Source organism: Dendrobium catenatum, unplaced genomic scaffold (assembly GCF_001605985.2).
Source record: "Dendrobium catenatum unplaced genomic scaffold, ASM160598v2 fragScaff_scaffold_80, whole genome shotgun sequence".
In the NCBI taxonomy this organism is placed as follows: Eukaryota; Viridiplantae; Streptophyta; class Magnoliopsida; order Asparagales; family Orchidaceae; genus Dendrobium; species Dendrobium catenatum.
This window is the reverse complement of record NW_021318542.1, coordinates 841388-856132: the sequence shown is the minus strand read 5'-3', so window position 1 is coordinate 856132 and position 14745 is coordinate 841388. Positions and strand designations below refer to the sequence as shown.

The window sequence follows — 14745 nt, the reverse complement described above, 5'->3', positions numbered from 1 at the left end:
CACTCTCGCGCCCGAGCTCCCTTCCTCACGTGCGGAATACCTCCCCGACTCCGCCTGGACCCTTGGCCGAACCCTCCGAGAGCTCCGTCCCTCTCATCTGCCGGAGCTTCCGATATCTCAAGCTCCAGGAAGCTTCTACACCTTCCTTTCTCAATTCCGGTGAGTTCGTAGTGGTTAAGAAAGCTGTTGGAGACTTCCAAACAACAAAGGAAGGCTTCTACTCTCTTCCTTCTTCGTTTCCGGCGACCTCGAGGCGAGTCGGAAGCTGTTGGAGACTTCCGAACAGCAAAAGAAGGCTTCTAAATCTTCCAAACAGCAATTTGAAGCCTTCAAGACGTCTTGGACAGCTGTGGTGACGTCCGGAACATCTTGGACAGCGACCTTCTTCCCTTGGAGCGGCTTGGAGCGACTTTGGAGCTTGGACAGCGATCCGGAGCCTAAATCGGAGCTTGGACAAAGCTTGGAACTCGGATAGGAGCACTAGGACAAACCAGGAGAGGTATACCTTTGAAACTTAGGCGAAACCTTAAGGCTCCCTAGCCAATGGCATGTGGTTGACGATCCAAAGCCTTAGGTCCCTAGAAACTTTAATTTTTGGTCCCCCAAAACCCATTCGTTGGCTGTCCACTTCGCAAAGACTATGGAAATTTGGTGATTTCCATTGGTTGACTCTTATGTGAGAGTCCGGAGAGGATTTTGACGCGTATAAAGGTGTCGGGTTGTTATCCAACACCTCTCAAATGTATGTTGTGCATCATATTGAGCTTAACACCTTCGCCTACACTCAAACCTTAGGGCATGTTACTTTTCGTCTATTTGTTGAATAAAAATCATCTATTTGTTGAATAAAAAATCAACAAGTATTCCATTCCAAAAAGTCATCTATTTGTTGAACCAAATTCGACAAATAATTTCATGTTAAGCAAAAGAGTCAAAACTCCTGGCTTTCTTCTAACTCTCCTCCAATTTCAAGTTGTAGAAAATTTTCCTTCTCTTTAGCTTCAAAAGCTAAAGGGAGTTCTCCTATATTTAGCCCAAAAGCGAAATGTTGGATTTTTATCTCTTTCTTCTTAGCTCCAAAAGCTAAGGAGAACCCCTCAACTTGTAGTCCAAAAGCTACATGTTTGACACATTTCTCTTTAGACCCAAACTCTAGGAGGACCCTTAGTGTGACATACCACACAAGCCTTACACACTTAGGTGCACGACCCCTTAGGCATGCTAGGATTAGAATTTTCCTTTGTGTGCGCATGTGACTGATGTTTTGGAATGATTGCCTTTTGGATTATCTGCGTTATGGGCACTTGCCCTTAAGTGGTTAGTATAGAAAAATATAAATGCTTTTCTGTGCAGGTGGCCATATCCAAGAAGGGGGTAAATGTCATGATTATGCTAATGCTGTTTGCTTGCAGGCGCTGCTTAAAACCCCTCAAAAGGCATGACCAATAGGATAGAAGCAGGCGCCTAACACTCTAAGTGCTAGGCCAATTTTGAGAATATAATGTGATGATTATATAAACTGCCACCTGACTCTGTTTTGTAGGTTAGAGTCTTTTTCTATTTTATATCATGTATTTGAGTAGAAGTAGGATGTAAAACTTGTGGGGTTTGGAGCAAAAGAGTGAAGTGAACTAGAATGATGTACCTGTCAAAGGTGAAGCCCAATGTCCATTTAGAAGTCAAGAGCCTGAAGAACCCCCCCCCCACACACACACAAGTAGAGTCTATAATTTTACTGGATTGTATAATGGCAGGCAATTCAGTTGCCAAACATACTTTTAATAACTTGGACTATATCTACATTTATTGCATTTTATTTATATACAAAAGCGTGTGTTGTTTGTTTATTGGGTGTTCAATAGAATAATATGTTTTTCCTAGGTTTCTTCTTTTGTTTATTTGGGTGTGGCCTGGATTCTATTGCGTTAGGCTCTTAGGATAAAATAAATCTTCTACTCTCTTAAAATGTAAGCAACCTCAAAAAAAATTAGGCTCCATGATTTCCTAATAAAAGAAAAGTGCATGGTTCCCTTCAAAGAGCCAAATTTTCAAAACTTAAAACAATCATGCATAGCCCCTAAATGTGTTGCATATAGAAATCCCTCACTTAAGGATTAGATAATGAAAAATCTTTTTCTTTATGAGTCAGCATTATGCATACCCACATACTAAGACATCTTGGCCTCAAAGCATAGCTATAAGGCCTACCTTCTAAATAAAAAACAACCATCCACTCTACATTTGCATTGAGACCAAGACACATGGTTTTAAAAACGATTAGGAGGGTCTAGCTGGTAGCCCCTTCCAGGCGGGACAGTAAATCCAGAGGTCGGGCAGATTATACCTCATGTGAGGTGTAATTTGTAAGCCCCTTTTGCACTCGTTAGATTTAAGTTCGAGGCACTACCTATGGGTAGTCCCCAGCTTAATCTTAAGGTCTGAGGCATGGGTTGATTCCAAATCACCCTATAAGTTCTCATCTTTCGGGCAATCCCTTCAACATGTGTTGTTGGAATGTAAATCTCAACTTTCTAATTAAAATATCAACTTAAACCAAAATTAGATTAAAAAATGTAAAGCCCAACATAGGGTAGTTTGAGCACCTCTGAGTATCCCTCAGAATCAAGTGCTCCTACTTCACCTCCTCTGGCTCTCATTCCAAAATCTGATTTCCTAGTTGATCACCTCTTCCTTGAAATTCCTAAAGGACCAAATCCTTTAACTAAGACTTTCATAGATTTCAAAAATCAAATTTAGCCAATGTTTAAATGACTTCAAAAAGAAAGTAAAATCATTAGTTTAATTAAAAGTTTTCTCAAGCCAAAACTTGGGATGTAATTAACCATAGGGGCTTTCCCCTATGGGACGTCTGTACCCCAGAAATAAAATAAACCCCGCTCGACCAAACATCGAGTGGGGGAATCTCTGTTAATAATTATAAATTTTATCATTGAGTCCATAAGGAAATGATATTTTTACCCTTACCTTTCGGGGTAATATATCATGTTCTTATGCCGTACTCGATTATAAAATATGCAATCCGTTTGAGTATACAAAAAAAAATCTCCAACAACCATCTTAGAAAAATAAGTGGGATAAATCTTGATTTGGTAGCCATCATTCTTAAAAATCAAGTTTGAATGCACTTTGAATTTAGTAGCCACCAATCTTGAAAATCAAATAAATTTTTCCAAGATGAATAAAAAAAAAAAATTCTATACCTAACAAAGTGATGTTTAAATATCAACACTTCTTGTCCTTACTAAACTTGAATTTTGAGTTAGGATTTTTGTTAATATTTAATATGATATTGACTCCTTTGTAACCTTGTGTTAAATTTGAATTTAGCATATGCAAATGCAATAAGTTTAATGTGAAAGACAAAGTTTTGTTGGGATCACAAAACAATGTGTTTTTTTTGAATTATTATAGCATTTATTGGTTTTTTATATATTTTATGATGTATTTTGAGTGCAAATAGTATTTTGGGTTAAGAGGCTGATAACTGGGGATAAATCTATCCAAATAAGGTGGATATGTAAACCAGCTCGTTGGGGCTGGCATATTGATTTACTGGGGATTAATATGTTTTGATTCGTTATGAGGGTAAGATTAAGTGGGCTTGTATTATCCTTTGCCTGATCAATCAAAATGAAATTGAGTTGGTCTAGGTCCTCGGTGGTTTGACTAAGGAATTTTAGTTTGTGCTTCAAATATAATAGTAGGACATATGGGTTTTGTTTAGATTGGGAGCAATAGTTATTCATTTTCAAAAGGGTTAAAAAGTTGCTGATGCGCCTTTGATTTGATATTCATTTTGGAGGTATTAACATGTCGTAAGGAGAATTAACGTGTCTAGGGGCATTAATTGTGTCAACCTCATCAAAAGGAAAGTGAGTGATTAGATCTGGTGTTAGTTTAGCTTTGTCCCATAGTGGAAGTTTAACTTCATTCCGATGAGATTAGGTTCTTGGGTATTTTGACCTTGGTTTATGATTGTGGAGTATTTTGGCTTTGAAAGGTGTATTAGTTTAGCTTTGTCCCAATGCAATAGTTTTACCTCATTTTGTTGGAGATGAGATTGAGCATCTTAGGTTGTGGGAATGAATATATCTGTGACTAGTTTTTGGGTGTATGTTAAAAACTAACACATGAGATTGACTTGGCCAGTTTCATAATTTTTTACTGAAAATAGGAGCAGGGGCATTTTAGAAAATTGAAAATATCCAAAATTTGAATCTTCTATTTGTGTTAAACGGGTGAGGGGAGATCTCCACCAAATTTTAGAATTATTCAATAAAAATAGGGTTTTATGGAAAATTTGGAAGTTGGCCCCAAAAGTTGCAATTATTACAAAAAAATCTTACCTTTTTATTTTGGGAAAATTTATGGCATGTAGAGTTCAATGAAAGGAGGCTATCATAAAATTTTTAAGATTTTTGGAGCTTTCTAAATTATTGGAATTTTTAAAATCTAATAACAGTGTTAATTTAGGTATTTTACAATATTTCAATTTTGAAATTATTTTGCTTTGGGTTGAAATTTCTTATTATGAGCAGATCTTATAAAAAATGACAAAAAAGATTATTCACCAAGTTTTGTCATTTTTTGGATATTGATCTGATTTCTAGCAATTTTTCAAAATTGATGTATATGATATTGGATTTGATGAAGTTTTACACGAAGTTTAGGCTTTTTTGTCAATTTTGGCTTTGGAGTGTTTTACACGAATTTTAGATTTTTTTTTTTTTGTCAATTTTGGCTATGGAGTTTTCTTGAAAATGACGAGTCACATAAAATGTTTTGGGAAGAGAGAAAGTAGGATTGATGTTGACTCGGCCTTTTGTCGTTTAGTTCTTGAGTTTGACTTTAAATGGGTGTGAGATTTAATCCACTTCTTTCATTTCAAGTTTTAGAATGATTGTTTGATTTAATTTTTATTATATTCTTATCCAGTTTCCTATGTCATAGAGTATACATTCCAAGGCTAAGATTATTCATGTTCCATTAGGGTGGTCTATACTTCTGTGAAAAATGTCCTTTAAAGTCTCAATCTTAAGGCATTTTTTGTTCTAACATTTTTATTTTAGCATGTTTTAGCATTTTTCATGAATTTTTAGTAAATTTTAGGAATGATTTAATTTCATTTTCCCGTTTAATAACTTATGGTGGATGACTAAATTTCAATAGCTTCATGACTTAAAAAACTTTACTTTTCACTTGAAATTTTATTAAAGTTTTGCCTTTAACTTCAAGTTAGAGGAACCAGCCCATACTTGACACAACATAGTTATTTGGAGTTGTGGCTTGCCTCAGCTTTACCTGGTCATAATCGACATAATCAAACTTGTGGTCAAGCACCACAATATTCCTTCTAGGTGACTATGCTTCAGTGTGGTTCTTTTGCGAAGATGACTACTCATCAATGACTATAGTAAATTGAAGGGCTTTTAGGCCCTTGGATCTACCATAGAAGGGATTTTAAAAAGTAAATATATAAAGTGTACATAAAATAAAATACATATAAAGTAAAAGAAGAGAGGAGGATAGAGTTTTTTGAGTTTAGAGAAACTTCCCAACATCATTTTTTATAGGGTCTCGTACCAAATGACTTTTTGATAGGGCTTCACCTCAAGGGATTATAGTTTTGGAGATGACTTTTTGATATGGCTTCACCTTAAGGGATTGTAGTTTTGGTGTATCTTGATCGGGGGTGAGCCACTTTCTATGTATCAAGAGAGGGCGATAGTGAGATCCCCTTCTAAGCAATGCAGAATTAAAAATCTTGCCAACTAATGTGGCAAGTTAATGGTGGACCGTTAAGATTTATGATTTCCAGGGACCCATTATGTGTTAGTGAAGGTCCACAAATATGTCTAATGTTTTCAATAACACTATATCACTTACAAATTTGCCATTAAAGTTTATGACGGGTCGTTCATCTGGTAGATTATGGACTCTTTTAGGGTAGTTGCTATCGTTTGGAAAAAGTAATTGTAGAATTGTTGAGGGAAAATAAGTTTTTTGAAAGATGTTGGTGTTATAAACTCTCTCTCTCTCACACATTCTATTAAGTTGTAAAATATTATTTCTCCCCACATAAGTTTTTAAGAAGCAACAAGAAAGCTATAGCCAAATATGATTATGACAATTGTTTAAAAGCAAAGCTATGAGCCATTCTGTTGAGACGAACTTAGTGGAGAAGTCTCCTAAGATAGAACCAAGGGTGATGATTTTTAAAGCTATGCATTAAAAGATGATCTCGAGATGTATTTCTTGAAAAAGGCAACCATGAGTCTAGAGGTTGGCAATCGACATTGAGATTGAGAAGATAATGTTGGATTCACAAATTGAAGACTGTATCAACCAAGTTTGAAGTTTCTGATTAGATTTATAAAAGTTGCCTCAAATCAGTAGAGAAAGTTGAACTTGCTTACTATAAGTCTACCTACCAAATTGCTTGAAGAGAGCAGTGTCCAAGATCTTCAACAAGAAGTCAAAATGCTATGAAGACTTAAAAAATGAATCAATTTGTTACTTGAGTCATATGATGGAAGGAAACTTACCAATAATGTCACCCTCGACACTAGTTTTTTATGCTTGCTACGTGGGTCCTAGATTTCCGCATATGATGGTTTCAAGGGTTCTAGTAGTTGCCAGTCGTCTCTCGGACCTGGGACCTACACTTAGAAGTTACTCCTTTTGTATTTTGGTTTTACCTGATGTTGAAGGGGAAAAAAACAGTTAATGTAAGTATTTTATTTTGTTTCCGTTAATTATATTTTGTATTGACATTTCTTTTTTAATGAATGAATATTCATGGCATGTAAATGGAAAATAAGAAGCATCTGTAGATCTTACTGTCATTGTTATTTTTTATATTTATGTGACTCGATTTTGATGAAGTCGGACAATGTTTCTGTAGCTGTCCTCTTCGGTGAAGTCAATGAGTTATTAAGTTATTTGTTTACTTAAAATAAAAAAAGGCCATTTGTTTACTCCTGTAAATATATTTAACTCAATCAGAAAAAAAGGGTTCTCAGCCCATTGTCAAACATCGCATATTGTTGTTGGTTTCATGCTACCACTTCCATACAAGATGCAATCCCATATGCTTATATAGCATTTATTCCTTATTAGGGATTGTTCTCAGCTGCTTGCCCCTACCTTGGTTTACTACTACACTTTTGTTCATGCATATCTCCATTGCCTTTGAAATTCCTTGAAAGATGTACATGAACCCATTTAACCAGCAACTCCACCATGGTCATCTAACCTCTAGCCAAAGCTTTTAATGTTTTTGGGCTCTGAGGAATTGGTGCATCACATGACATTAGGTTTAAGACTATTTTCAAGCATTTCTTTTTAAGTTAGAATTTTTTGGCCTTCTTTTAATTGAAATTAGGTTTATGTATTCTTTTTTATAAGATCTAATTTAAATTTGAATTATTGAGGATTTGAATAAGATTAGATTTGATCTTAATCTTATAAATCCTAGTTCTATAATTAGATTATTTATGTCTTTTAATGGAGTGCAATTGTATGATTAATTACAAGATTGAATATTTCTATTCTCCATTCTTCTATCTTGGGTCTTTACTCTTCTAATACCCAATTTCTTTGTTCTTATCACCTTAGCCTACATCATTAGGCTAACCTATTTCTCCTTTAATATTAATTTTATCTATTTATTTAATGATCGGATTTTCTATTTTTGGATGTACAAATTCAGTCTATCTAATTCTATGTTTTATAAATGTCGCTGTAATTATTCCTCTTGCTCTTACCTTAAGCTTCCTAGATTTTCAATCCATCCGTTTTAACATTTTTAGTTTTATCACACTCAAATGTTGAAGATTTTTTTTTCGTACTCATGAGGATTCATAAGCATAACTTGCTTCTCCTTGTCCATCATTTAAAATAGCAAAGAGTTGCTCTAAGGTATTGAGGCCTGTTTGACATGGCTTATTTTCTCCTCCGTTTAGAAACAACATTTGTCGCTGTTTGAATATGTCACTTATGTGGAAATGCTTTTTGTAGAACTTTGTTTTTTTATTATTTTGAGAAGTTTCTTGATATATGATTCTCTGTTTGAGAACTCAATTTGCTCCACGAATGTTTTTAAAACTACCTTTTACAAAAGTTAAAAGGGATAACCAAACAAAGCCTGAGCCACATCAGGACTTTAATCACGTGCAAACTTGAACTGTGTAACAGGGCTTAATGCTTGCCCTAGTAATGTTAAGGCATTTGATGCCGAAAATATAGGCTTTGGTTATGGCATTGATGTGATTTGCACTCGCGTTTTTCAACCGAAAATTGTCATGCTCCCGCACACTTATTTTTATTTCTTGCACTTTCCTGTTTCAGATCATGTTTGGCTGCTGTACTGTTGATATTGTAAAGCAGCTTAGCAGCGAGGAGTTATCTCGAAATTCAATTGATGTTTCAGGTGATCGTATAAGGCGACTAGCAATGCATTTACTGAACCAACACAGGTAATTGTTAGAGACTCTTTTACTATTTTAGTTCTGAACAATTACGTGCATAACATGTGTGGTTTTTTTCCATCTGATGACAACATGCAGCTTCTACCCTCTATATCCACCTTCAACAAGTGTTCCCCTGGATCTATCACTTGCACCAGAAGCCATGGAAATCCCTTGCACTCCTGATGTCCTATTGCTTCCCTCTGATCTTGCTCCATTTATCAAGGTAAGTGCTTCAAATCGATTTTTCTTTGTTCAAATGCAGCAGCTACTTCCATCCAGTCTTTTGGTCAATTTTGATTATATTTGTCATATTTCTGTTGAATCTACCCAACTTTAAGCATAGTTGATACAGCTTTTAATGCTTGAAGCTGAGGTAATCCATTTTGCAAAAAATTGCAGGTGTTAAACTATGACAGCAGTGGCGAGGAAACCGTTAGCTGCATGTGTATTAACCCAGGAAGACTTGCTAAGGGTATTGGAGGGGGTACTTTTGTAGAGCTTAATTATAATGAAGATTCAAACAACTCATATGCATCCATAATTCGTATTTAGTCTTTGTTTGGGACGGCTTTAATAACTTTTTAGTATAAAAATTAAAATTTTCGTATTTAAAAAACTGCTTTAAGAAGCAGTATGAAAGCTGTCCCAAACTAGGCCTTAAATCTTTACTTTGGTGATAATACTTGCTAACGGTTGCAGCACCATCTTGGATAGATACAGTTCTGTTCAGTCAGCTTGAGAAGTGAACATTTTTCTAGGGTTGAGTAAGTGTTTTCTTTTACTAATTTTTTTTTATTTTTTTTAATTGATAGTTCCTCTGAAGCAGAAACATTGTGAGGATGCAATGAGAAATGATTTATATTAGATACAATTAGTAATCTCCAAGCTCTCAACATTGTATGTAATTACTATAAGCTGTTTCATTTTCGTTTGGAAAAACTTTCTTATTACTTTGAGTAGCTTTTTAGTATTAAAAATTGCTTTAAGAAGCAATAAAAAAAAATTCCTCCTAAATGAAGACTGATTTCAGTACTTTATCTGTGGATTTCATCCTCGAATGACAGACATCTAATGTTAGGGACGACTTTCTTGTTGCTTTTTAAAGCAGCTTTCTAGTTCAATAATTAAAATTTTTGTACTAAAAAGTTGCTTTAAGAAGTAATAAAAAAGTTGTCTCAAACGAAGCCTAATTTGAATTAGTTATATGAATCTCTCCTTAAGGTTACTTTAATCTTTACCCAAGTAAATATAAATAATAAGCACTTCAAATATAAAATCGAAGTAATGTACTATAGCAAAATGCATGGTTTCAAGATATTTCACCAGTGCGACTCTAAATGCTTATGATCAAGAGGTTTGGTTTCATATCAAGATAATTTTAATTTCAAAAAATAGATCGCTTGTTCATCATCTTTTATATGTATTGAACTACTTTAATTTGCTTAAAAATGTTAATTTATTTTTTTTTCTTTTTCAAAAGCATAGTCATTCAATTATCTTAAATCTTTTAAAATTTGTTACTTTGAAATTTTCAGTTTTAACTTGGACATTTAGGTTTTGTTAGCTTTTGATTATTGCTCTTGTTTTTTTTAACTAAAAAGTTCTGAAAATTAGTTTAAAAAATAGTTACATATGTGGCCTTAATATAGAGAAAAAAGAATAATTTCAGTGAAAAATAATTCATATATATAATTATACCTAAAAGGTTTCTAATATTCATTTGATATTAAGAGATTTCTAACTTCATTTCTTCTTTTTTTTTTGCATGATTTATTCTTTAAAATTAAATATTAGTCAATAGAATCATTAATCTTCATATTAAATATTTTTTCCCTGATCATTTCTTTAAAAAATACATTAACATTCATGAATTTAAATATACAATAACAAAAAATATATAAAAAATGCATCAGTTAATTATATTTAATGATTATTTAATCTAATTTCTCATCTTTTTAATCATTTATTATAATAATTATTTGAATCATAAATACTCTCTTTCATAACAAAAGTTCATTCAAACTCGAAATAAAACTTGCTCGAACTCAATTAATCAAGCTCAAGCTCAAACTTCAGATGACTCAAGCTCGACTCGACTTGTTTATACCTCTACTTGCAAATTATAACAAGAAAGCAGATTTAAAAAATAAATCCACAACCACATCAAATTTTTTACAAGGAACCAAGTAAACACTTAACATAGATGATCATTTTATCATCTTTAGCACAAAGACTATAAACATTGAACAAATCTCAGCAATGGTTATCATGATAGATGCACTTTAAATTTAATGGTTAACATGACTAGCAAGGCTACAAATGAGAGAGCAACAACAACAACAAAGATCATTGCATTTGTTCAAGGATTACATAAATTTTTAAATAAATTTAATAATTTAAAACTCATTTTAAATTTAGATGAGAATATCCTCATTCTCGAACAAAGCTACAAAGATTTTGTGAAGGAAAGACTCACCCACTCACATCACCATCCCACCATCAATGGCAAGCACCTGCATAAAACAATTGCATATTTAAGTGATGAGAAAAAGATCGAAATAGTTCATTGACTCTTTACGGGTAACTAAAATAAACTCCAACTATATTAAATGATCATTTTTGTCTCTTAATTCTTTAAATAAAAATCAAAATAGTCCTACCATAGTACTATGTTGATTCTAATTTAAAGATTTGAAAGATCAAAATAATCATTTAATATAGTTGAGAACTATTTTGATCATTCATATAAAGTCAAGAGACCATTTTGATCATTTCCTTTTAACTATTCAAACTCTACAAACTAATAAAACCCTCTTAAATATAACTGAAATATTTCTATCACTTCCAACATACAATAATGAAATGGGTGACCGATATATATGCCACATAATTTTTATATATTTAAGTATTTATACATTTAAATTTTTATACTCATATAATAATCAAATCTTTAAATCACATAAAATAATATCATTATTATTAACTTATTTAAAACAAAATATTAAAATAATCTAAGTAAATATAAGGGTTTAAACATTAGATTGGTAAAAACATAATAAGTTTGTGGAATTATGTAAAACCAAGTAATGAAATTTGAAGTTACCTGCCCAGTGATGTAGCTTGCAGCAGGACTAAGGGCCAAAAATTCCACCAAACCAGCTACTTCTTCTGGTTGTCCGTATCTTCCTGCAAATTGTGAAATTTTAATTTTCCAGTTATTTGAAGAGGAGACTTTGGCTTTGTTTGGGACAGCTTTCTTAATGCTTTCTAAAACAATTTTTACTTAAAAATTTTCTTGAATTTAAAATTTGTATACTAAAAAATTATTTATTTTTTAAACAGCAATGAAAAAGCTGCCCCAAAAGAAACCTTTATCCTATTTGATTACTAGATAGTTGCAACACTCAATAGGAAGAAACAAAGGCCATATTTGGATGAAAAAAAAAAATACAGAAAGCAAATAAATTCCGGCAATTTGATAATTGATTGTAAGTTTGCAAAATTAGGTTTAAAATCTGGACAATCAGAAAATTGTGAAATAAGATTACTTAAGGGGATTGTCCCCAAGATGTTTTTCTCAATGTCTTCTCCAAGCTTGTGAGTCATATCAGATGAAATGAACCCAGGAGCAACAGCATTCACCTGAGACACAATAATGCACATTTGAACAATTCAAACTACATGAAATTATTTAGGAAGCGTATCTAACATTTTACTGAATTTGTTCCATACAATGATATTTCTGCTTGCATATTCTTTAGCGACAGACTTTGTTAAACCAATGATCCCAGCTTTAGCAGCACTATAGTTTGCCTGACCAATATTGCCTGAAAGGCCAACAATAGAAGATATGTTTATGATCCTCCCCTGCAGAAAAAAAACTGTAAAGTTAGGGAAGAACTCAACGGGAAATATGAGCATATAATTGAGATATAATAAGTTTAGGCTGCAATTGGAATTTGACAAACGAAAAAATGCTATATTCCTCAAATACAGCCACATTTAGAAGTTTTGAGTCAACTTATGTGCTAATCGATACGGGTCTTTTTAAATCAATAAATTGATACCCAATTCCTCACACTTCATGTTTGATTCATCTTAAGCATTACTCACCCAAATATAAGAAATTTCACATCAGGAATTTCATCCAAAAATAGGTATGAAAATTCATATTCTCATCATGCTATGAGACTTTTGGTGGCTCCAGGTTGAATTTTTTGAAGGAAATTTAGGATGAAGATGAAACACTACTCAGATATTTCAACCCCATTTGTAAGAATTTTATGATCTAATTCTAGATTTCCAATAAGCATAAGCCTCTATGATTAATTACTACTCCCGATAACGAGAGAAAACTTTCAATGAATACTAGCCATTAGATACACATTAAATGCTTAAAATATCATAGCAGCAAATATAGCATAGGATTGAAAATTTACCATCATGAACTTAAAATGGATGATTGGGTAATGTTAACAAACCAAATAATCATCTCATAATTAGTTGTCTTGGTTAGACCCTAATTTAATTAATCAGATAATATATTCAACTCAACCTCCACGAAGGATCTTTATTGATAGAAATTGATTATTTAACCAAGGGAATATTACAAACTTAGGTTAGTGGATGTTTATCCACGGGACCAATCTAAGTTGACCTTAACTAATTGAGGATTTTGTCACATCAAGTACACTATATGATTCATTAATCGAGAATTTTTAGCCATTAGGAAACTGATAGGAAGTGCTTACAGAAATTTAGGAAAAGCCTTGGCTGAAATCTGATTTCAACAATTTCAGAAAACCAACGGCAAGAAAATCATGAATAAAACACACAAGAATATTTTTTTATTGAAAGTTTTATGAAAAAAAGACAAGATACAAGTGCATATTCAATTGGAGAGGAAAATTCGGCTCTCCCAAATCTCTAGGCGTTAGCTAGAGCCCAAACACCCTAAAAACAATCTAATTTCAACAACCAACACATACCCCTAACCCTAGTAAAATCACCTATTTAAAACAAACAATAAACAACAAATACCAAATAGCCCTCCCCCAATTCCCTCATGTTTCCTTAATTATTTCCCTCCAAAATCAGCCTCTAAATCTGCACTCTTCAATTAAGAAACATTTTATAATTAATCCCCTCTAAATCAGCCCTATTCAATTGAGAAATATTTCCTAATTAATCCCCTCCAAATCATCCCCCAAATCAGTCATCTTCAATTAGAAAATATTTCCTAATTAATCTCCTCTAAATTAGCCCCAAAATATACTCTCTTCAATTAGAAAACATCTCCTAATTAATTCCTTTTGATTAAGAAAATTCCTAAACAATTCCCTCTTTAATAGGAAATTTACTAATTCCCTCCCAATCAAATAGGTCAAAATCTATCAATACTCCACTCCCAAAGTCTCACCTTGTCCTCAAGGTGGAATGAAGGAAACTACTGCTGAAGTACTTAGCTAATAGCATTGGACTGAAAAATAGACTGACATTGGGTCGAATAATCCCTGCCTCCAACATCTCCCTGATCAATCTCTCGATCTCATCCTTCTATATTTGGAGATAATGATACGGCTGAACACTAATAGGTGAAACTACTTCCTTTAAGATGATAGCATGCTCGTATTCCTGTGGAGGTAACCCCTGAACTAACTAGAACACCTCTCAATATTATTATAGGAGTTTTTGAATCATATCTGGTGCTTATATCTTCACCCCATCTTCTTCATCTTCCAAACTCTACGGCTCCACCAAAAATCTCATTCCTTCACCCTTTGTCCTCTATGGAAGTGACACCAAAATCACCTCCATGTCATTTGTAAATGTAATCAGTAATGCTGAGCTGGCAGGAACAAGATTCTCCATAAGTGAGGCCATTGAATCCTTGTTCACTTGAGATTGATAAACAATAGAGGCTTTGGAATCTTGCCCAATATAAGCAGGATTTATTAAACAAAATTTTGCATCATATTCAATTACTCTAGCAAATTTGTTTATGCTTTGCCAACAGTTTTGCTTGACAAGAATTTGTGGGCTCCGAAAATTCGGCCCCGGCCTCCCCGCCCGCCTCGCTTCTTTTTTTTTTTTTATTCGGCGAGGGAGTTTTAACTGAATAAGTTCCGAGGTAAATTTTGGAAGGCAGATGGGTTTATAGATAAGACACTACCCAGAGATTTTGCCCTCATTTTGTGAGGACTTTATGATCTGAGTTCTGGTTTCCTATAGGCGCAAGCCCCTATAGTTAATT

The 14745-nt window shown here is 33.5% G+C and overlaps 2 protein-coding genes across 4 annotated transcripts in view; one reads left to right on the top strand and one right to left on the bottom strand.

Moving 5' to 3' along the window:
- Positions 1 to 9445, top strand: part of LOC110104434 (DNA polymerase alpha subunit B) — a 37162-nt gene extending 27717 nt beyond the window's left edge. For all 3 annotated transcript variants that reach the window (XM_020833540.2, XM_020833539.2, XM_028696384.1), the window contains exons 16-18: positions 8371 to 8498; positions 8589 to 8715; positions 8892 to 9445. In XM_020833540.2, coding sequence (XP_020689199.1) covers positions 8371 to 8498; positions 8589 to 8715; positions 8892 to 9044 — 408 coding nt within the window. In that variant the 3' untranslated portion in view covers positions 9045 to 9445. The remainder of the gene's footprint in view (positions 1 to 8370; positions 8499 to 8588; positions 8716 to 8891) is intronic.
- A 1283-nt stretch (positions 9446 to 10728) lies between these two features.
- LOC110104493 (3-oxoacyl-[acyl-carrier-protein] reductase 4) overlaps positions 10729 to 14745 on the bottom strand; it is a 34879-nt gene continuing 30862 nt past the window's right edge. Inside the window, exons 8-11 of the mRNA XM_020833640.2 lie at positions 12225 to 12359; positions 12041 to 12134; positions 11596 to 11678; positions 10729 to 11005 (exon numbers count right to left, since the gene is read on the bottom strand). Of these exons, the coding sequence (XP_020689299.1) occupies positions 10973 to 11005; positions 11596 to 11678; positions 12041 to 12134; positions 12225 to 12359 (345 nt within the window). The 3' untranslated portion in view covers positions 10729 to 10972. The remainder of the gene's footprint in view (positions 11006 to 11595; positions 11679 to 12040; positions 12135 to 12224; positions 12360 to 14745) is intronic.